General features: G+C 43.3%; 1 protein-coding gene across 4 annotated transcripts in view; it reads left to right on the forward strand.

Annotated features, from left to right (window-relative positions):
• Positions 1-22,112, forward strand: part of epha4l (eph receptor A4, like) — a 66,239-nt gene extending 44,127 nt beyond the window's left edge. Inside the window, exons 6-18 of one of the 4 annotated variants that reach the window (XM_049575483.1) lie at positions 13-137; positions 271-430; positions 2,132-2,237; positions 5,396-5,451; positions 5,941-6,054; positions 6,692-6,877; positions 10,452-10,513; positions 12,599-12,808; positions 12,927-13,076; positions 13,512-13,708; positions 16,141-16,299; positions 17,999-19,238; positions 21,741-22,112. In XM_049575483.1, coding sequence (XP_049431440.1) covers positions 13-137; positions 271-430; positions 2,132-2,237; positions 5,396-5,451; positions 5,941-6,054; positions 6,692-6,877; positions 10,452-10,513; positions 12,599-12,808; positions 12,927-13,076; positions 13,512-13,708; positions 16,141-16,299; positions 17,999-18,113 — 1,640 coding nt within the window. In that variant the 3' untranslated portion in view covers positions 18,114-19,238; positions 21,741-22,112. Of the gene's footprint in view, positions 1-12; positions 138-270; positions 431-2,125; positions 2,238-5,392; positions 5,452-5,940; positions 6,055-6,691; positions 6,878-10,451; positions 10,514-12,598; positions 12,809-12,926; positions 13,077-13,511; positions 13,709-16,140; positions 16,300-17,998; positions 19,239-21,740 lie in introns of all 4 variants that reach the window. The other 3 variants (XM_049575482.1, XM_049575481.1, XM_049575480.1) reach the window with 3 other exon arrangements.
• Positions 22,113-23,905: the final 1,793 nt, after the last annotated feature.

Consider the following 23,905-nt stretch of genomic DNA (forward strand, 5'->3'; position numbering starts at 1 on the left):
TCATCTCACCAGCTCCCTCTCCAGTGACTTCCATCCAGGCGAAGGATATCACGAGACACACCATCTCGCTGGCCTGGCAGCCACCGGATAGAGCCAATGGGGTCATCCTGGAGTATGAGGTCAAGTACTATGAGAAGGTGAGGGGTCCCATGGGTGATGTAGCCTGCTGATGAATCTCCAAAATAGCAATGTTTCAGCAGGCTGTAAGAAAACCACATCTGCTTGTTCTCTCTTCCTTTCTCTGTCTCACCATAATCTGTCATCCCTCAGGACCAAAATGAAAGAAGCTACAGAATCATAAAAACCTCATCGAGGAACACTGACATCAAGGGTCTCACCCCCCTCACCTCCTATGTCTTCCACGTGCGTGCTCGCACGGCAGCCGGCTACGGAGAATTCAGCGGCCCGTTTGAGTTCATGACTAACTCCGGTGAGTTCAGCGTGCTTTGATGACATCAGTGCTCTGCAGGGCCAGAGAGGCTCGATGCCAGCTCTGTCACAGCCAGCTTCTGCGTAATCCTGTAATGATAGCATCCTTTACGAGTTTGTCTCTTTCATTGTGGAGTCATTAATCAAAATAGCTGTCGTCTATAAAAGATAAACCATATTGTGCTCCAGCATCTGACTGGCAACTTGAGTAGTTTCCATTATTCGCGTTGCAGTGAGCCAGCCAGGGTTCAACCTGTGTGTTTTTAAAAAATGATACAATTTCTGATATTCGTAGTTGGCAACTGCTGATAGCTACTTTTTGCTTCTTGCTTGTACCTTTAAATGTTATTATTTTAAAGCAAAACAATGAGTGCTTACACCAGAATCCTCAAGATAACAACAGTAACAGTGCCAACCAAAACACACAGGATTTAATATAAATTCTATTGGAGATGCCAAAGTTTCCAAATATTTCCTTTCAACACAACCGAGCAGCCCACAAACAACACAACATCTTGGGACAGGCTCAGATACAATATATAGATAATGCTATCAGAGTGTAGGGCCGGGCGATTAATCAAATTTTGTTTTGAATTACAATTTGGCTACAACAAACATTAAAACAAGTTACTTGAGATGAAACAATTATTGTGCCGGTTCTGTCTTTGTCTTGTGTTATAAATCCAATACAGCGGTGGCCTCAGTGTTGCCAACTTGGTGACTTTGTTGCTCGATTTAGCAACTTTTCTGACCCTCTAGCTACTCCATTTCTGAAAATAATCCACTGTGTCATGGCCACTGCAGGTGCAGCCTGTTGAGCTCTCATTAGATTACGTGGCGGAGCTCTCAGGATGGCCGCTATTAATTTACCATGGCATCACCCAATTATGTGGATTATTATTATAATTATTAATAGGTCATAGCCTTATGATGGAGAGTTACATTGTTGATATTCATATTATTTATTTTTCTTAATGCATATAAATGAATGCTTTAACTGCTACAATAGGAATTAGGGCCAATGAGACAACTACTGTTGATTTTTTTTTTTAATGTTCAAGAAAATCCACTGTTAAAAACATATGTTTTTTATGCTTAATGCATCGTGGTCCCATTATTGACCAAGTAATCTTGATTATGATTTTTACCATAATCAAGCAGCCTCATCAGACAGCATAGCATAACGTGATTTAACAACTTTAAAGCTTTAAAGAAAGGAAAACTGAATGCTATGGAGTTAATGCAGGTAAAGAGCCTCAACAGTTCACCAGTTCATTAATAATATGTAATCAAACAAGCCTAAGCTTCACAGTTTTACTTGATTTCTTACAGTAAATAAATAACTAAATACTGTGTGATATGAACTGCTCCTGGGAGATGATGACACAGACGGCTACAGAGGTGCACTGTAAGCCCAGGTGTCCCCTTTGTAATGCAGATGGAGACAGCAGCGCATGATAATGACATGGTCAAGCACACATCCTAATGGGCTGTCATTGTCTCAGTGGAAAAGGAAGAGACACACAGGGAGGAAGTGTGAGGGGGGTCAGTGACTCGGACAAACACAGTGTATACGGGCTCTTTCATGTGCGGCGACTCGACTCAGCGCGGGGATATTGACTTTGCCCTTTGTCTTTGTCCACCCGTCCTCTCTTTCTCTTTTCTTTTCTCCCATCTTTCCCCCCTTTTTCCTCAGTTCCAGCTCCCATTATTGGCGATGGGGCCAATTCCACAGTGTTGCTGGTGTCAGTGGTGGGCAGTGTGGTCCTCCTCATCATCCTCATCAGCGCTTTCGTCATCAGCCGAAGGTGAGCGTCGTCCTTCTGTTCTGTCCCTTCTGCTTCCTGTCTGTCCCTCTTTCCTTCCAGATGAGGGATGTCTTGCTTATGGCGAGGGAAAAGTAGCTGTCAGGAGATGGACGCAACTTGGAAAAAAAACACACACACACACACAAACATACATGCGCCGAGCCAGACAGCCAGTGCAACTCGCTAACGTCGGATGAGTGATGACTCGCCACACCGGAGACGTGATTGACAGCCTCGACAGCTGAAGAGATGCAATCAGCGACCCCTCGCTCCCTGTCCTCTGCATCCATCCTCCCATCCTTCTCCCTCTATCTCTCAGCTAGTAGCTGTAATCCCGCCCGCTAGTTATTTTCTCCTGCTGCGCCTTGCTGACCGCCGTGCAGAGAATGAGAGAGACAGAGAGAAGAGGAGGAAAAAAGAGAGAGGGAGCGGGATAGGAGGGTGGACAATGAGATAAGCGGGCAGTGAAAAGTAGGAGATAGAATACAGACAGAGTGAGACTGAGAGGCATCAGGTGGATTTGCAGTGACCCAATCTCAGGGTGTTAACCAGTGAGCAGGACAAAGCGCCGTCACACAGATGGGATTACATGCAGATGGGGCTGCCTCACCTCAGGGTGTTAACCACACGCCCCCCTATGTGTGTGTGCGTGTGTGTGTGTGTGGCGGGGACGTATATGCGTGTGCACGTTCTTCTGTGGAAAAAAAGTATTGTTTTCATGTGTGTGGTGGCACTGGGGGAAGGGGGATGTTAATGGTGTGTGTGTGTGTGTGTGTACCTTTTATGGGCATGCGATGATCCCTTTATGTGTGAGTGTGCCTCTTTATATGGAAAGCAAATCATTGTTTGCATGTGTGTACTGGTGTTGAGAATGATGGGGACTGAAGGGGGATGTTGATTGTGTATGCGTGTATGTGTGTGTGTGTGTGTGTGTGTGTGTGTGTCCTCTCTTTTCCGTGTGATTGCCTCTCTCCCCAGCCAAGCAGGTGGTTGTCTCAGCCTTTTTTATATGCATGTGACGGCCACTGTCATTGTGCTGCTGCGGCCATCCTGTGATTGTAGGGAGGGACTGTAATCACGTAGCCGTTTACCATCATTACACAACCATAGAGGAGGACAATGTCTCGCACATCTGGTCATTTCCACCACTGACCCAACACATCAATATAAGCACAGGTGTCAGGCTGCCTGAGGGATTCGAAAGGGATTTAAGTGCATCTTCTCCCAGATTGATTTGCTGCTATATGCTCAGTCAGTGCCCTTCAGAAACCTTCAGTGCTGCAGGACACTTTTGACTCAAAGCAGTAATACCACAATGTAAAAAACACCCCATTACAAGTAAAGTCATTCAGTTTATTTAAATAAATGTACACAATCATCAGAATGTACTCTTTCCTGGTTGTAGCTTCATATTTAACATATCCTCATACAATGGCTTGTGTGCTGTTTAACAAATTAGCACTCTAAATATGCCGCTAAATACTTAACGTGAAGTTGTGAAGGTTAGGTCTAGGAAAAAAAAACATGTTTGGGCATCTTTAGTTTTAGTTAGTTAGGTTTATACAAGTTACACTGGCTGGGTATAGGCAAGTAATTTACATAGGTTAAGTTTAGGCAAGTAAAGTTACACAGGTTAGGTTTAGACAAGTAACTTATGTAGATTAGCTTTAGGCAAGTAATTTACATAGGTTTGGATTAGACAAGTAAAGTCACCTGGGTTAGGTTTAGGCAAGTAAATCTATGTAGGTTAGGTTCAGGCAAGTGAAGTTACTTAAGTTAGATTTAGGCGAATACTTTACATAGGCCAGGTTTAGGCAAGTAAAGTTTTGAGGGTTAGGGTTAGGCAAGTAAAGTAATGTAGGTTAGGTTTAGACAGGTAAAGTTATGAGTGGTTTGGGCAAGTAACTTTTGTAGGTTAGGTTTATGCAAGTAAAGTTACATAGGTTTGTATCAGGCAAGTATCTTACGTAGGTAAGGTTAGTCAAGTAATTTATGTAGGTTAGGGGTTAGGCAAGTAAAGTTACATAGGTTTGTATTAGGCAAGTAACATGTAGGTTAGGTTGAGGCAAGTAACTTATGTAGGTTAGGTTTAGGCAAGCAAAGTTACATAGGTTAGGTTTAGGCAAGTAACTTACGTAGGTTGGGTTTAGGCAAGTAAAGTTACATAGGTTTGTATCAGGCAAGTAACATACGAAGGTTAGGTTTTGTGAAGTAAAGTTACGTATGTTAGGGTTAGGCAGGTAATGAGATTAAGTTATGAGTGGTTTAGGCAAGTTAAGATACAAAGATTAGGTCCAGGCAAGTAACTTACATAGGTTAGGTGCAGGCAAGTAAAGTTACGAGTGGTTTAGGCAAGTAGAGTGGCAAAGGTTAGGGTTAGGAAAAGAAACATGACGACAATGTACCTTAAAACCCGTCCACCACCCCAACCTGTGTCCTCTGACACACAGGCTGACTTTCAGTCATTATACTACCTCCTTCTTTATTTCCGCCAGCACATTGTTCATGTGATCATAACCCTCCCAATAACGTAGGTTATATAAGAACTGTGTTGCATTACTTTTTCTAGGTGTACTTATAAACAGTGCATGAGAACAGTATAACATATTCAACAGACAAACATGAAAGTGTTATCAGTCTTCTTATTCTGATTCTTCTCATAAAACAAGGAAACTTTTATGCTTTCTTCCCAAAATGTTAAACTGTTCTTTTGAGTCTTTTGTCCTCCTACTGAGAGCAATTATTAAGAGTCGCAAACCATGTCTAAAAATAACATTAGGTTGGCATTCAAGAGCAGTTTCTGTCTTTGTAATGAGCTCCCCTCTAATGAATAATTAATATCAAACACGAATATCAATGTCTGATCAGTAATCAGTGATTGTGTCGCCACTTCACTTAATTTAATTGATGTATAAGTGGGTTGGAGTCCCAGTTTAAGTTTTAATTAGGGTTTACTGAATTGACACTTGAGTTCTATTATTATTAATACTAATATATATATATATATATATATATATATATATATATTTCGTTCTTACATGACATGCAAATGCTATGCTTTTTCCCCCTGACACATCCTCCCTGATGTTTCAAACTTAAAGTTCTCCATGTGTTGTTGTCACTGCGACTGACCGTCCTGCTGTCTTTGCCCCCAGAAGGAGTAAATACAGCAAGGCCAAGCAGGACTCTGATGAAGAGAAGCACTTACATCAAGGTAACTCACAGTTAACACTCCACCTACACACTCTATAATTGAAAAACATTAGCGCTGTCAGGTGCGCTCATGTGCATGCACTCTAAAACCGCAAATGAAGCCCATAAAATGAGGGGGGAGAGAAAAACAAACTATTTTGAAGTTAATGTTCTTGCATCCTAACATGCTCCAAACACCTCATTATCAAGTCATCAGCATTGTTATTTGCGCCCCACAAAAAAAAAAAAAAAAAAATTCAAGTTAATGAGCTCCATCTTCACTGGAGTCAGCCGTAGTGACATGAAAAGCAATGGAGTCAGAGTGTGGAGCGAGCTGTGGGGAGAAGAAAAGAGGAGGAGGAGGTTCCACAGAGGAAGGCGGTGTAGCCTGCAGCATGATGGAAATAAAGAACAGATGGAGTGTACTTGCCGGAATGAATTAACCTTCATTTTTCACTGCCTTTTTTTTCTTCTTTCCTTCCTTTATTCCCAAACTTTTTTTTTTCCACAGGAGTAAGGATATACGTTGACCCCTTTACCTATGAGGACCCAAACCAAGCTGTCCGTGAGTTCGCCAAAGAGATCGATGCCTCCTGTATCAAGATTGAGAAGGTTATTGGCATCGGTGAGGAGCTGCGTTTTGTTTTCAATCCAGTGACCTCAGTTCATTCTGTCATTTTTCATCAATTACTATAAATGCAGTGTTATGACAGTAAGACATGTTGTAACACACTTTGGATAAAAGCATCCACCTAATGGGATAATAGTATATTTGGTATTCATTTCATGCAAATATTTTGCAGCCGGCATATCTCTCCCAGTGATTCGTGTCTGTGCACGGCCGCTCTCATGTGCACTCCTTGTGAATAAAAAACATTGTTTGTCCAGACAGTAACATTTGGTGTGTCTCCAGAGAGGTCAGCGAGTAAAAAAATAAATAAATGAAAATCAGAGGAGGCTAAATATGTTGTCGGTTCCATTGCTGTGGCCACAGAAAAGTCATCCAATGACAAAATAATAAAGAGAAAGAATCAATATCCATTTCCCCTCTCTCTCTGCTCCAGTGGGTGAAGGGAGGAGGGGAGTGAGGGATTAGAGACCCTGATCAATGTTTAAAGTGGACCCCTTCTAACCTGCACACACACACACACACACACACACACACACACACGCTCTTGATGTGATTTATAATCCGCACACTGTAGTATCAGAGTGCTTGTGTATCATCATTCCACATTTTCAACCTGAGCGTGTGTTTGCAGGGGAGTTCGGCGAGGTCTGCAGCGGCCGCCTGAAGATGCCGGGCAAGAGGGAGATCTGCGTGGCCATCAAGACGCTGAAGGCCGGCTACACCGACAAGCAGAGGAGGGACTTCCTGTCCGAGGCCAGCATCATGGGCCAGTTCGACCACCCGAACATCATCCACCTGGAGGGCGTGGTCACCAAATGTATGTGAAGCATGTGATTCTGTTTACTTTTTTTTTTTAACACATAAGTGTAGGATGTGAGTTGCTCCATTTTCAAATGATGGGGTGGATGTAATTTGGGTCGGGGAGACCTTAAACTATTTTGGAGAAATGAAATTGCCACAGGAAATTGCAATAATACTCACCTCTCTCACACACATATACACACACACACACACACACACATTTACACACACAATGACTTTTATATTCTAATAACACAGAAAGGACATTCATTTCTGCTGTCCCCTTTTTCTCCCTTAAAAAAAAAAACGTAACAATAAATCACTACAAACTACGTCTGCGGTTTTGGGTGACTTTGGGGAAAGGTGAGTGTAGGGACAAACCAATCTTTAGCGCTGGGTGCTTAAATGCTTACATACCTTCAGTATCTAAAGGTATACGACCACTTATTGTTGCATCTGTTTTAGGCGACCTGTTTTCGTACATGTACATGTTTGTATTGTGCACATGGGTGTCATCCGGGGTATCCCCAGGTGGGCTTTGTCCAGATGGAAGGGGTCCAGCATCGGTGGGGAGGGGGAGTTAGATGTAGCTGGGCAGTTGGGAGGGGGTCTAATGGGTCCAGGAACAGGCCCTGTAGCGCGGCACCAGGCTCATTAATCATGGTGTCAGCTGTAAATGTGTTTGGGGTTAGGGAGTGATACCCTATCCCTCCTCTATCTGCTGCTGCATGGCCACAAAACACTGGCCAAATCTCCCTCCCTCTGCCCTTGGCACTCTCCCCTCTCCGTCTCTCTGTTTCTCCCTACCTTTTACACCTTCCCCCGGTGTTATTTGTTAGGCTGGAGGCGTATATGTGTGTGTGTGTGTGTGTGTGTGTGTGTGTGTGTGTGTGTGTGAATGTCTTGTCAGCACATGTCGGCGTCTGTGCACCTTTGATTGCACGCATGTGTGCGTGAGTGTTACCACAGCTGATGGCCAGCCTCGGCTCGGGTTAGATGGATGAAGTGCCTTAATGCGTTGTGACACAACAGCCTGGCCCTATCCGAGCTAGATAACACCGTCTCTCCCACTGTCGTACACCGTCTACACACTCCACACACACACGCACACACACATACAGATAGATGCACACATACACACTTAGCCCAGCCGGAGCTGAAAGTGAACAGCAGCACAAGCAGAATTGCTTATCACCTCTCACACCTCTCACCACGAGGGATGACCTCTCAGACCTCGCAGAGACGGAGTGAGAAAGACAGAGAAGAGGCGGACAGATGGACGAGAGGAAGGAAAAGAAACTGGAGACAAGTAGCACACAGGGAAGGCGCAAATAGAGATGCGGGGAGAAAGAGAGAGAGACAGGAAGGCGGTTAGGAGCTGATGGATTAGATGAAAGACGGAAAACAACAGTGGGAACGACAGAGAGAGAAAGGAGAGGGTGGTAGGACTACTGAACCGGAGGCTGAAAGAGAAAGACAGCGAGCGAGACAGAGGGAGAGCGATGAAGAAAGCAGATGAGCCACGCAGCAGTGACAGGAGCCGACATGAAAGGATGGCGAGCCAAAGTAAGAAGATCAACACAAGAACTCCCACTCCACCTCCATCCACTCTTACTTTTGAGAGCTTGACACAAGGTTTGGGCAAATTAGTCCTTTACACTTGAGTGTGTCAGAGGAATCTATTAAAAATCCATTATTTGAATTGCACCCCCCTCTCCATTACAATCAAGTTAAAAGGAATTCTCAATCTGGCCTCAGTTTGCTGGCATGTCCAACTGAGCCAATTAAGCCTTATTAATTATGGAGGAACTCCAAATAGACACTGAAATACATAAATGTGCAAAAAACTCTCACTGAGGACTTGCTGGCCGTAGTCCACCATCTTGAAGCCCGTATAGACTTAATGTTTCTATCATGCTAGTGTGTAATTAAAATCCAGCCTCCATTAGAGCTCGGAATCAGACGTGATATGTTCAACAGCTGATTTACATAAAGTAAGAGCGTGCTAATTTAAAAAAGATCCGCGTTTAAAAGCCACATCTTTGTCCGCTGCAAACGCCAGGGCCTCCGTGGAGCGTTTGCCCAACGTCCCCCCAATATTGTCCCCCTGTTGCGTTTCTCCCCTTCCCCTGTTTTGTTGGCAGGTGATAATCGGCCCACTGGCGGGGCCCTTGCCCAGAGTTCATTGCCAAAGGCGGCAGGGCGTATTCAGTAAACAAGGAATTAGCATGCAAATGGGAAGGGAGGAAGAGGGCGGGGCTGGGAAGGCGAGAGTTTAAGGTCGCAGGTCAGACGCTCCTCAGACTTGATTGGGGAGCTGTCAATCACCGGCGGCCCCGGGGCAGAGGCAAGCAACAAAGGGAACAAAGATGGCTGACAAAGAAGGCCCCCGCTCTCCCCCAACTTTAACTCCACTTCCTCTTTTTGGGGCATCGCCGGAGCGCCCCGTAATTAATGGAGTGCCAATCACGCGGCGGGTAAGGCGGTGACTGACGGCCTCTTGGCAGCCCGAGAGGCCTGCTGTGGAGTGGAGGAACTTCACCTTCAAGACCTCAGCTGCCAACCGCTCGGCCGGCTCTCTGCTGCTTTCGGCATTCTGCTGGAGCGCACAAGAGATTTCACACAACCTCCCCGCTAGGCATTAGCTTTAAGTCAGCACTTCTCTTCAACACAATAAGCTTTTAAGTCCACCTTAACTGTGCCACTTGAAATGGAACGCAAAGAGCAGCGCCGTTCTTGGAGGAATTCGTGGCAGCACTTTTCAGCATGTGTTGTTGCCATGGCTGGTTAGGCACCAGCTTGCTGCCATTTCGGGACAAAAACAAGCCACCCTCCCTTCCTTTCCTTTTTTCCCCCTCTCTCTTTCTCTCCTCTCCTCTCCTCTCCTCTCCTCTCCTCTCCTCTCCTCTCCTCATGACCGCTATCCCCCCTCATCCTGAGAGACAAAGACAGACAGAGACCCACCAGGGAATGTCCACCCTCCCCACCGCCTGCCCCGGCTCAGATAAAGACACAGACGCTCCCCCAAGAGAGACGGAGAGGGGAAGACAGAGGGATGAGGTGAAAAAGGCCAGAGAGGAGTGGCGGGGATCGGGGGGAAAGAGAGTGAGACAGAGGGAAGAAAAAAGAAAGCAACAGAGAGGAGCTAGCAGGAGAGTGACAGATGCGTCGAAAGTTGGCAGAGGAGAAAGAGGGCAAAGGGACAGTGAGTGACATAAATAGCTAGTCAGAGGGATTCTGGGTGAGTGGCTGTGATGAGACTTTGGATAATGCGTCCAACGTCAGTTCATATTTGCATAAACACAAGATGGTGTGTGTGTGTGTGTGTGTGTGTGTGTGTGTGTGTCGTGGTGTTGTGTTTCAGTGGAGATGCCTTTGCATGTGCAGGGAAAGAAGGGGAACGTCAGGGCAACCGTAACACTGAGCTAATTAAATCACTACGGGACAGAGATGGATGGCCTAATACACACTCACACACACATACACACATTCCCTCGAGACCCCCCCCTGCTGTGTCGGGCTGTGATGTGCATCGTTTACCTCTATAATCATCTGACTTTCATTCTCTCACACTTTCTCTCTCTCTCTAGGTAAGCCAGTGATGATTATCACGGAGTACATGGAGAACGGATCGCTGGATGCATTCCTGAGGGTCAGTCATGCGTTTCTGTCTGCACACGTGTGTGTGTGTGAGCGCGCGATACGACTGTAGCGTGCTGATCCCATCTTATCTGTGTAATGTCATCCCCCGAAATTACAAGCGTTCACTCACAAACATTCGCCCTAATCTTTATCCCCCTCTCAATCGACTTATGTTTTTCCAACAAGGAGGTTGGCGCAGGTTTCACCTTGGTGTTTCCAGGGTTCACTACACTTTGGGTTTTAGATGACGCTTAGTGACTTTATCCAGGGAATCTACGCAGTGTTAGAGCAACACAGGAACGTTAAAAGGGAACATGTGGTGCTAAATTATGTTGCACAATAGTAGTTTGTATACAAGTGTTTGTACCAGTAACCGTACGTCCATTTATGATACATTCATCACTGGTGTATAAACAGTTAACAAATGCTTAATAGCACACTGTAATATAGTTTTAATCTTACATAACAATATGCCTTGAGTTCCAAACGCATTTACAGTATATACAGTTGTAAACCTGCCTGTGAATGACTTGCACAGGTGTATCAAGAATTGGTTGAGTATGATATGGCTTGTATAGGTCTTTAAAAAGTTAAAGCAGTGGGTAACTTTATGAAAATAACTGCGCCATATTTATGTGTCATATATATTTGCTGAAACTGTCACTATATTCTAAAGGAAGTATATGAGACAGATATTCTGTGAAAAAATTCATGACCCTACTCCCTACTGAAGGATCGAATGCAGCTCACCAAACACAACCAGAGCCAAGGAGATTCTGTTACTGTCGAGTGACTTTTAGCTCCCCTGGTAGAGTGTACGTCTCATGTAGATCGAGGCTTTTGCAGTGGCTTGAGCTCGATTCCAACCAGTGGGCCTTTACCGCATGCCCCCCTGCCACCCACCTACCCATCCACGTACACACACACACACATACACATTTCCTATCTTAAGCTGCACTATCAATAAAGGGGAACTGTCAAAAATAATCTTTTAAAGATAGGATTATGTTATCGCATTGCCTGTTTTTCCCCTCAAGTGTTTTCAGAAACATACTTTGAGAAAGACTGTGACCCAGCAGCCATGTTGGAAACATTTTTTTCTCATTTTACAGCTAAACAGTGCACTAAAATATGTTTCTGAAAACATCTGAGGAGAGAAATAGGTTATGCAGTAACAGAATCTTACTTCACATTTGATCAGCGCTGCCTAGTTTGACACTCCAACTGCAGGTCACGAGTGATTGACATAATTGACAGCTGTGATAGAGACTCCACAGCTCAGATTGGCTGTTTTGGGCACTTTTTTTAATGACGTGCTGTGTATAGCTTTTGTTTCTATGGCAATAATATCTTGACACTCACATTAGCTGGGTAGCTAACATAATGCTACATGAACAGAGGGTTGACTACACAGTCAGTTTATGGAGACAGTAACCTTGCTAAAGAAACAGCAGAGACATTGCCGGTTAATTTCAAGTTCAAGTGCTCGGAGCAGCTGCAGACGCTGGCCGCAACGCTTTCTCTCTTGATGGCCCCATGCAGCCCATATGCTCGCTCTTTATTGAGAACAATAGAAAAAAGACGGCAACGCTGAGAGAAAAAACACTGTGTGGACCCTTAAGTGCTGTGTGAATATAGCGACAGTTTCAGAAAATATGACAAAAGTTATTTAGTTATGAAAATTACCAACTACAATATTAGTAAATGTCTCACAGCACATTATAAGGATGTGTTTGTGTATCCATATGGCCCAGTTATACTGTGTTGTCAAGTGTTCTTTAACATTTTATATAATTATTTAAAAATACATTAATAAACACTTCGACCTGTATGAAACAAAACAACTTAAGCTGTAATATAAGTGAAGAAATGTCTCCATATTTTTTTATAGCCCCATTGTAGTGTCTTATAGTGTGTTATAAAACCATTTATTAATATGAGACTGAATTTGCTCATGCATAACTGAGCAGTATTGGGCATTATTGCCACTGGAAAAAGGCTCAGTTAAATGTTAAACACATTCAAAAACATTTAAGATGTCAGTGAAATGAAATGAGACACAATGTTGAAACATTTCCCCTTTCTTATTCTGCAGAAGAATGACGGTCGCTTCACCGTGATCCAGCTGGTTGGCATCCTGCGCGGCATCGCATCAGGCATGAAGTACCTGTCAGACATGAGCTACGTCCACCGCGACCTGGCAGCTCGCAACATCCTGGTCAACAGCAACCTGGTGTGCAAGGTGTCCGACTTCGGCATGTCCCGAGTGCTGGAGGACGACCCCGAGGCTGCGTACACCACCAGGGTGAGTCGTGTGTGTGCGTGGGCGAGCATGTGTCCGACTGACTCGGTGGTCCGCCCGTGTGTCACCTTGCTTGTCGGCTTTGTCAGCTTTCATTAATCAGCCCATCTTTCAATTACAGGGAGGGAAGATCCCCATCCGCTGGACGGCCCCCGAGGCCATCGCTTACAGGAAGTTCACCTCGGCCAGCGACGTGTGGAGCTATGGCATCGTCATGTGGGAGGTGATGTCATACGGCGAGCGACCATACTGGGACATGAGCAACCAAGATGTAAGTGAAGAAATTTAATTAAATGCAGACAAACATCAATAATATACAGCTTGGATGATTTGTGTGAATATTGGAGGCTGAGCAATAATTCCCAGTTGCACGCGTACTGTCAAATATTTTTAAAAGACACTTCATCATTTTAACTTGGTTATATAATCAAATTACCTGCCGGGGTGATAGAACAGCAGCAGTATATTCCCTTTTCTCATTACGCGTTAAATTCACAATTCTAGTGGCACTAATGATGATAAAGAATTAAGTTATTCGTAACCAAATGTCTGGCGTAGGTGCTGAAATTAAGGTGACTAAAAACTGCTATGGGTATAAAATTAGGGGGGAAAACAACATTGCTGTAATCAAACTGCCTCCAGTTTTTAAGTCAGTTCAACTCTTTCCACACAAAGTAACTTAAAGCACCATTGATCCACTGTCTAGGTGATCAAGGCTATCGATGAGGGCTATCGGCTGCCCCCGCCCATGGACTGCCCTGTGGCGCTCCACCAGCTCATGCTGGACTGCTGGCAGCGAGAGAGGGCCGACCGGCCAAAGTTTGGACAGATCGTCAACATGCTGGATAAGCTGATCCGCAACCCAAACACTCTGAAGAGGACTGGGGGAGAGACCGCTGTCAGGTGAGAGGGCATGACGCACACAGACGCCAGATAGATGTGGTGTTAAAGGGTCGGTTCACACAGATCACAGAAACATATTGTCTCACTTCACATGCATAAAGCTTTGGTTTCTATTTGCTGCATCCCAGCGCCAAATTCCAGTCGCAGCCCACAGAAAACACTATAAATATTTTATTAAAAAATACTTCTGACTGAAGAAATTGTGTCTATAAAACTGGTTATACCACTACAGTTAATAACACAGGAAAATATCTCATGTTGCAACTGTGGCAAACATTTGTGACGTCCCTCCCACTGTCTCTGAGAATGCTCCAGCCAGCCTCATCAGGTAATTGGCTGCAAGGGAGGGTCATTGCATTGATTAGGCTCACCTGGTCTTCCAGGCTATAAAAGCTGCCTCATGTGTTCACTCGGTCTCTCCCTTCCTGCAGCTAACTGACTTTGCTGACCGGCACACTCCATTGGTTAATTTTAGTTTGATAAATTCTGCTTGTTTTAAGTAAACATTTGGTGTGGACTCCCAAGTTGTCACGTTTACTGAGCCAATTTGTGACACTTTATTAATGTGACAAATTCTCTGAGTATTTTCATCATATGAGGGGTCACATTATTCAGGATTATGACTATTACACAAATTTATTTCACACATTCTTTCCGTCATTATGTGTAATTTTAGCCTGACTGAACTACTGCAAATTAACCTAAAAATAACACTTCATAACACGCTGCACGGCTCCACCGCCGAACGCTCCACCTGTCTTTAAAAGTATAGAAAAGTTGTGGAATTTCACATTAAGCTCACAGCAGCAACCACAAATATGTTGTGTTAAAAAAACACTAATGTGCATTAAAAAAACATATGCAGCCTATTTAATTTAATGCACAATGCATCACCTGCAGTTTTCTACCTCTCACACCAGCATGAACACACACACACACACACACACACACACACACACACGTATGCTCCTATTCTCTAGCCGGTGTTTACATTCACTATTAAACATTATCTACCAGCAACGTGTGGCTCTTTTCACCGCAAACAACCTCCGTAATGGATTTCTCTGCAAACTAGTTTTAATGGTGCTGTACACTCAGGAATGTAGGCGCTCTAACGGGGGGGAGAATTACGATGTAACGGCGAGTTAAAAACAAACATGACCCCTAAGCCCCAACACCATTACTCTCGAGCGGCTAAATGTGTTAAGAATGACCTACGTGTGTTTACAGACTCGACGCAGGTCGCTGGGAGTCTGTTTGAGTTTAATGAGTGTGTGAGCGCATGCAAGCGAGTCTCACACACACACACACACACACACACACACACACACACACACAATCACCTAATGGGACACAGCGAGAGCGAGAGGGGAGTCCTCGTGGAGTAATTAGCGGTACAGAATCCTATAAATGCAGCTTTTACAGTTACAAGAGGGAAGGGAAAAGTAGAATGTGTGTGTGTGTGTGTGTGTGTGTTTGAAAGGGGATCCCTATGCATAATCTTTTCCACCTACTGAGTAGAGATGACTTATTAAAGAGTCTGACATCCTGTTCTCACACTTCAACTCAACATCCTTTTTAAAGAAGAGAGTGATAAAGACAGTGTGTGTGTGTGTGTGTGTGTGTGTGTGTGTGTGTTTGCGTAAGAGAGTTACCAGATCGTGACGAGACCGCCACCGACTCAGACTCACCGGCCCCATGTAAATGTTTCATGGCCGACGGCGCTGCTGCAACGCTCAACAGAAAGGAAAGATAGGAAAAACAGGGAGAGTAAGAGGTGAAAAAAGAAGGAGGTAATTCCGCTGATGAATATTTGAATGTGAGAGGGAATTCCACCGTGCAGTAAAATTCACCGAGGTGTGCCGGGGGTGTGTGTTTTCTGTAAAATAAGGATTAACTAAGTGTGTCGGACACACCCAGGAGGAACCGTGTTTGGCTTGGCTCCGTTTTGGGTAGGACCCACAAAACAGGGAAACAAAACACATCTGAACCCGACAGACGAGCTGGAGAGAAATGTAGCATGGTGCATTTTACAGCGTGTGAGTAGCTCGCTGTCATCGCACAAGGTTAATGCGTCACGCCTTTTGATACAACAGCATCATGGACAGGAATAAGGAAACTCCAGTTCCTGTAATGCTGATGCTCCTGTTGTCATGAATCAGTGGCGTTCCAGGCTGTGTAAGAAAGCGCATCATTACCTTTCAAGTCAAAAGCACTTAAACAGAATGTAACTTTTATTGTCTGTCTGCACACACAGTTGCACACATCATGATTTTAGGCTACAGCTTACGTGTTGGACTGAAGTACAGCAGCATCAAACACTGACTGTAAATGCAGAACTGCACTGACAGTAAAGACAACATCTGTAGATACTAAAAGAACTTGAGCTCGTGAAACTAATTTTCCTCTTCCTCCCTTCCACCCACCACCAGGCCTAACACCACCCTGCTGGAGCCAGGGAGCCCCGAGGCGTCTTCGGCCATGGGCACAGTGGAGGATTGGCTGCAGGCCATTGGCATGGAGAGATACAGCGACAACTTCACCGCCGCCGGCTACACCACTCCAGAGGCCGTGGTCCACATGACACAAGAGTGAGTAGGGAGGGGAGAAGATGAGAGACAGACACAAGAAGTAAACAGAGAGAAGGTGCAAGCTAGGCAACAAGAAACTTTTCTCAAAAAGTGAATTTCATTGAATAGAGTTGGACATTTTCTTTACTGTAGTCTCACTTAAAACTTTAACAAGTGTCGGTTAAAGAAAGATTTGGGCTCTAGTTCTCCCTATGAGTCCAGAAAATTGATGAGTATATCTATATCTGTATCTGTTTAACATTTGTCATAATTTATAGGCTGATTTTTTACACCTACTCGAACAATATGACTCAGTAGCTAAAATAATATTCCAGCTATGAACAAAGAGTTACAATAAAATTTTACTTACATGTTTGAAAATAATAGTGGGTAACACTTGATTCTTGACTTTTTCAAGACAATTAGTAATTCAATTTTAAAACAGCACCATTTTGAATTTTGAATAAATTGAAACTCATTAAAGGAGTATTTTGAAGAATACACATTTATTGTCTTGCAGAAACATAGATGAGAACATTGATACCACTCTGGTTGTTCAATATAAGGCTACATCCCGCTGCAGGTTAGCTTAGCTTAGCATTAAAACTGGAAACACAAGGAAAAAGCTAGCCTGACTCTGTCCTGTGGTAAATAATCTGCATAGCAGCTTTCTAAATTTGTAGCATGAAGCTAGCTGTTTAGGCCTGCTTCAGATCTTTAGCCAAGCTACGCTACAGAGTGCTCCTGGTATGATGTATTTCTGTATTCTGACATGGAAGTTAGCGTCGCCCTGGCTCCCTTGTCAAAAAGCCATGTGGGATTTTTCCATTGAATTTTGGTTGATTACAGAAAATAAACTCGGTGGCAAACAAATTTGACACCTTCACATTTTGTTCAGCAGGATAATCTTCACAAATGATCACCACTTTGATGATTTTTGAAGCGTAAATGCAACCGTTAGAAGTGAAAAGCTAACATTAGGCTACAAACAAACTACACTACAGTCACATGTCTTAACGTTGCCACCACAACGAGGCTGTAATGCCATGTTCGGCATGATGAAGTTCTTAGCCACTTGTTAGCAACCGTCTTTTTAAGATATGTAAAAGCTTCAAAATTCAGGAGATGGGTATTTACTGATGTATTTTATCTCATAGAACAAAGCGTAAAAGTCTCTTAAACTTGTGTTAACCACAGACTTTCTTCAGGCAAAAAAGAATTTAAAAAAACCCATTGATTTCAAGACGAGGGAACCAGCAGTTGTAAAATGCTAATTCAATTCCAGGTTTTAGGACGCATTCCTGGAGCACTCTATTCTATTCTGCTGGATGTAGCTTCATATTCAGAGTACAGATATGAGAGTGGGACCAATCTCCTGATCTGTCAGCAAGAAAGCAACTAGGCTCAGTGTATTCCCCAAAATGTCAAACTATTCCTTTATGATTCCAGCAGAATCAATCTGTGACCTCGTTCACCAAGTCTACATGTGTTAAATGTTTCTCAGTCTCTGTCACTTGTCTGTACTGTTTTCATTTTTCAGCCGTTGAGATTACAGGATTAGGATTGCTGTGTTGGCAAGTGTAATTCCTTATACAGCAGTTAAACTGTCAGGCCAGTTTCCACTGGAAGGCTGTAAAATCCATCATGTGGATCAGGCCTACGTGTGTTTGTTATTGTTGTCCCCGGTCCTAAAAGGCCTCTTTCCCCTCATCCTTTTCAGGGACATGGCTCGCATAGGCATCTCCTCGGCAGCGCACCAGAACAAGATCCTGACCAGCGTCCAGGGAATGCTGTCCCAAATGCAACAGATGCAAGGCAGAATGGTTCCCGTCTGAGAGAGATTGAGACAAAGAATATGGAAAAAGGAGGCAAAGCGACTTCGTTTCTTATGAAAAAAATAAATAAATAACAAAAAAGATTAAATATAAAAAAAAGACAAATAAACTATGAAGAAATAGTTTACCTCATCCATGCACTTTAAATTGGATCTAAAAGAAAAGATGTTGATGATGAAGAAGAAAAAAAGTGGTGAAAATGGCACTTTTTTAAAAATCAGACCTTTACCTTGCCCTTTTTTTTGTTCGTTTGGAGAATGGGACGCTTCTGTCTGCAGCATTTACGGATAGATGGAGGGACGGCTGGAAAAGTGCTTCCGAGAGGCTAATCTGGAGTGCCTTTAATGGTCTGGAAGGAAAAGCGAGGGAAGGGGGAACCGTACCTTTCTTCCTCCTCTTGGGCAGAGTGTTGTTTCTGGAACTTTCTTTCTGGAATAATCCGCGGAGCAGATTTTTTTGATTTCCTGTGACTGTGTTTATTGTACATGAATTGTTTCTGTGGGACTCGCAGGCTGCCCCGGCCACCATTGTTCTCTCTCAGCTGGATCTGTTTGGTATCTCACAGACAAAATGGAAGATCCTGACCATCATGTGTAAACAGTGAATCTCTGAGAGGTTGAGGGTTGGATTCCGAGGGGAGACGGCGGTGCAGGGGAGGGCTTATATCAGAGTGCTTTTTGTGTTTCTTGCTCTGTTCTGGCCTTGTTTTTCTCCCAGAACGCTGTATTTTGTTGCCCTCAGGACGTTGCTGAGAATGTCTTTGATGTTCCAGAGGAGCCTTCCCACTCCCCTGTCTTCCCAAAAATGCCCTCCTACACCTCAGATAAACACACAATTTGAATTCTTCCATTCATCTCCCCATCTTAATCAAAGCCCCGGGCCCCCCCGCTACTGCCGGAGCCTCCGACTCTTCCTCACCACTTCTGATGGACAGCTGTTTGGACCAGTTGAATTGGCTTGTTAAATTGGACGTGAGAATAAAGGAACTCATTGCCAGGATCTATTTGGACAAAAGGATGTAACAAAGGCAATATGGATGCAGAATGAATCAGAATCATCAGCATCATCATCGCCAAGAAAACAAACAAAGAAACTACACGGAGGATTACTCAAACCGTCATCAAGGTGAGGATCGATAGTGTTCTTGTTTTTTTGTTTCACTAAGACTCACTAAATAAAACAAATAAAGATATTGGATTAAAGCCCCATTTATTATTGCAGCATGCTGCTAATATCATCTATGTCTCGCCACAGAGTGCCTAAAAGATCCATTAGACCCCCCCCATCTCTCTCATCATTGGCCCCTCAGCTCCAGAAGCTGTGTTAATTAACAAGTGGGTCGCGCCACCTCAGGCAGCCAGAGCAGATCAATAGCCACTGGTCTGTGATCAGTCTGCGGGCCTGATGCTGCTGGCATGTTAATGAGAAGAATTAATCAGCCGCCGACTCCCAATCAGCCAAACAGAGCCCACCAGAGCTCGGGAACGCTTTCCAGGAACGAGGGGAAGGTGCTGTGGGGCGGCGTTTTCTCTTGAGCCAAGACGCCAATATGTTGACATGGTAGAAGTCACGCTCTCATGTTAATTTATTTAAATTAAATCAGACACTAATATTCTCTTAGATTGGATAGGATTTCCATTTTTGGATATCCCGAGTAGAAGATGTGCACAAATGAACACATGATCACAAGTAAATAAAGTGTGGATTTAGGTTTCTCAGTTAACACACACAGTATTGGTTTAATGTATGTGACGGCATTGATTTATTGGATTTATTCAATGCACATTTTCAGCAGTTAGGCTCTGTATAACCAGCTAATGCAGTCTACAGCAGACTTGCAATGAATCCTACCTTCATGAGGCTTTCTGTTGTTTACAGAGGTTCAAATTGAATGTGAGTGTTATTTTGGAGGCTGTAATTTGTTAGTTTACGACTGTGTTGAATAGTGCTGCAACTAACAATTATCCAAATTAATCTGCCTTATTAATTATGCTCGTTTCATTGTTTCCTCCACAAAATGTCTGAAAATAGTAAAAAGAAATCCCCCCACTGTAACGTGCCAGAGCCACGGCAATGTTCTCAAATAGCTTTTTTGATCCGACCAAGAGTCCCAAACCCAAAGATAATAAATTTACTATCAAATATGATCAGTGCTAGATCTAGCATATTTAGAGCCCAAGGTAACTCCCCCAGCAAGAGCTAATGATAACACAAATACAACTTAGCTAACAAACTGATGATAAAAAACAAATAATTAGAGAATATGGTACATGCAAATTTAGAAATTTAGCCGTCATCTTTCTGTACTGCGTCCTGGATGGCTTTTGGCTTTTAATGTTCTTCTGCTCTAATGCTCTTCACCTGCACTCCATTCCACCATTTCCCAAATGTTTTATTGTATTTTATTTATTTTTTTTATTTAATAGGGGGACCAGGGTAGCACCCTACACCATCTGTGCCTACTTTTCTATCATGTACATTGGCGGATTTAACTAAAGGCATAACATCCTCACATTGAAGAAGCTTGCAAACAACACAAATAGTTGCCCATCATGTTCGAGGCATTTCTAGCAAGTCCTAGTTTCCCATTATTTTTTGAGTCACTCTAATGCACCACCTGACCTGGCATCTCAGGAACCTTTAATGTGGCATGTTAAAGGCAGGTGTGCTGAATTGAGTGTGGAGCTGTAAGACACCACAGGGTCACAGTCTTTAACCACTGTGTTTTTGGTTAATCTTAGTTTTTATTGTTTGATGAAGTCTTTTATTACCCCATTGATTTGAACTTTGTTTTTGTAAAGGCCTGTTTATTTGGGGAATGTTAGTTTGGGGATTTTTGTTTTAATTTTTAATTAATGCGACATATCTCCCGTTCTGCTGTCTGTGGGCAGCTATTTTTTAACTTATTTGGAAGGCGCAATGAGCAAAATAATTGCAGATTAATTTTCTGTTGATCGACTAATTAATGAAGCAGCCTTTCATCATACTGAGAGTTGTTTCTGATGTTTTTTCTGATCAATGTGGGCAGAATAAGTATTAAAAAACTGTATAAAAGCAATATAAAGCAGAACATATTTCAGTATATAAAGCATTGGCTTCCTTTAATGCAAAAATAGATTTAAAAATGCAGTTTTTTTTTCTTTTACACGACACAATAGATTTATTGAATATTGCTTGTGTCTGTGCTACAGTTAATCATATTCCTGTCATATTTCTGCATTATAACAAAGCACTGTGCGGTCACACTGGCTGTTGAATCTATACATAGAGCATTCCTCAACACAAAAGCTAGTTAACTGTGTGTTGGTGTGTGTTTGATGTGTGCCAATAAGTCAAGGGCATGTTTCATATATTCTGTACACGCAGCAGCATGTGGTGCACACAAGTTAATACATCGTTGCCACAGAATCCATATTTTCCCCCTGTAGGGCGGCCGCTCGCAGTCTCTGGATGCTCCGGCTCTGGCATTCGACTTTGTTTAGCAGATGAGTCGAATGTTCCATCGGGACTGGAGCTGCAGAGCAGTATTGTTGGTCAGGACTGGATGCCAAGCAGAAATTGTTTATATTCAAAACCACCATGACTGATGCAGCCCCCTCTCTCCCTCCCCCTTTCCTTTCTCCCCAGCTGCTGCCGTCCATCACAAACAGGATCCCGGTCTTGCTCGCCACAGCCAGAATTCTTCCTCTTTGTCTTCCTCCTTCTTTTTCCCTCCTCTCCTTGGAGTCTCCTCCAACACCGAGACGACAAGTCCATCCCCGAGCGTCTGGGACGTCCACTGTCACGACGTGTCAACTTGACAAACTAGCCACCACGCTCTTGTGGCCGTCCAGCGATGTACTGGAATTACTATGAATGATTTAACAGCTCAAAAAAGAGACAATAAGAAGAATGTAATATAATCGAGAAGCCCTGCTCCAGCGGATAATGTACTTTTATTTTGAAAGTTGTTTTTCTTTTGTGATTTTTTTTTTTTTTTTTTTTTTTTTTGGAGGGGGGTTTATCATTGTTTTGTTTGCATGTAAAGTAACAAACGTTTGATTTGAGCGTGCGAATGTGATGATGTGTGTGCACGAATGTGTGTGTGTGTGTGTGTGTGTCGCTGTATGAGTGACGTCTTTGAAGTACTATCAGTAATTGTGTCTGTTTTCATGCCACTGTGGAGGAAGAGAAGATAACAGAGATGTATTGTTTTTGACATGGAAAAAGAAAAAAACCTGTTTTTATTTTTGTTCTTTGCTTTTGTGTCGTCTAAAAAAACGATGTGAGGTGTGTTGCTCCCGTTGTGCGACCCCGCTACTCAGCAACAGCATTTATTAAACAGCTTTCTGGAATGCAGCGCAATTCTGCTTTGGCAGTAACAGCGGCCTGCAAAATGGACACACGGTGACACAGACAAGTGTGACTAAAACCTTCCTGTGCATAGAAACACGCCGAGAGTTTGGACTCTCCGAGCTCGTGACAATTTAAGGAGAACATGTGGGAACCGTCTCTCTCTGTGGAAATGGGAGCAGTTTGAAATGACGCGCCTGTACACTACAAAGGATCAGAGAAGTGAGGAAAAAGGTGTTTAAGAAGGGAAAACTGATTATTTTTATTTTTTCCAGAGCACATCATACAGCTACAGGTTTAACCCAATGGACTATATTCCTTTTGTTCCTTTATCTCTCTTAAACTATACTTATGCGAATGTTTTTGAACTCCTAAATGACGCTTCATATACTACAAAAACACCTCCGTCCTTAATACAGCTCTACTGCTCTTTCCTTTTTTGGCAATGTTCTTTTGGGTTTTATCTATCGAAAAAAAGGACCTGTTTGGAAATATGCAAGACATGTTGGGAAGGAGAAGGAAACCAGAATGTACTGTAAAATACTTTTTTCCTTTACTTAAATGTTGGACGATTTGAAAAGAAAAAGAAAAAAAAAATTAACAAAACACAAGAGTTAATGTTTGTCATTGTATGCCTTCCGACGCCATATGATCTAGCCATGTAGATCTAACATTCTCTCAATCTTCTTTTGTACATTTTTTTTTTTGACATGATCATGTTTTTTTTTCTTGTTTTTTGGCCTTGTTTTATTTTGTTTATGTCAAGGAGCTCTAGGTACATGTAACTTATGTCATTTATTTATGTCCTTTTATATCTAGTTTGTAAAATAATAGCCTAAAGTGAAGAAAATAAAGGGGTGCCAAAGTGCATTCTTAATAAAGTAGAAACCATATGAAAATCTCCCCGCCTCTCATTCTCACACACACACACACACACACACACACACACACGCACGGACGCTGGCAGCGTCTGATGCAAAGGCCATCGGCATTGTCATCAGTTACTGCGGTCATTATGTCTGCAGAGGAGAGCTGATTACCAAACTATCATGCATTGATTACTACATTATATGATTGCACATAATGGAGGGGTTATGTAACAGAAGGAGGAGGCCAAGGTAGCACATCCAGCACTTGTTTTCGCTTTCTATCTTTCACTGTCGCTCTGTGTAACCTAAACACACATGATTTTTTTTTTTTAAATCCAGCCTGTTGGCAGCGTGTCCCCTCTGCAGCACATGCTCAGCAGATATCATGACTCTGGACTCCAACACTTGGCCCCGCAACTCCTCTCAGGCCTTGGAGCAGCAGCGAGCACTGCTCACTTGGCGCATTGCGTTGTGTGCGTGTGGATGTGTGTGTGTGTGTGTGTGTGTGTGTGTGTTTAATCAGAACAACATCTGCTTCCTGCACTCACTTCCAGCAGCGATAAACCACTGATTGTCCTGAGTCTTTGATAA

The sequence above is a fragment of the Epinephelus fuscoguttatus genome, linkage group LG5 (genome assembly GCF_011397635.1).
Source record: "Epinephelus fuscoguttatus linkage group LG5, E.fuscoguttatus.final_Chr_v1".
In the NCBI taxonomy this organism is placed as follows: domain Eukaryota; kingdom Metazoa; phylum Chordata; class Actinopteri; order Perciformes; family Serranidae; genus Epinephelus; species Epinephelus fuscoguttatus.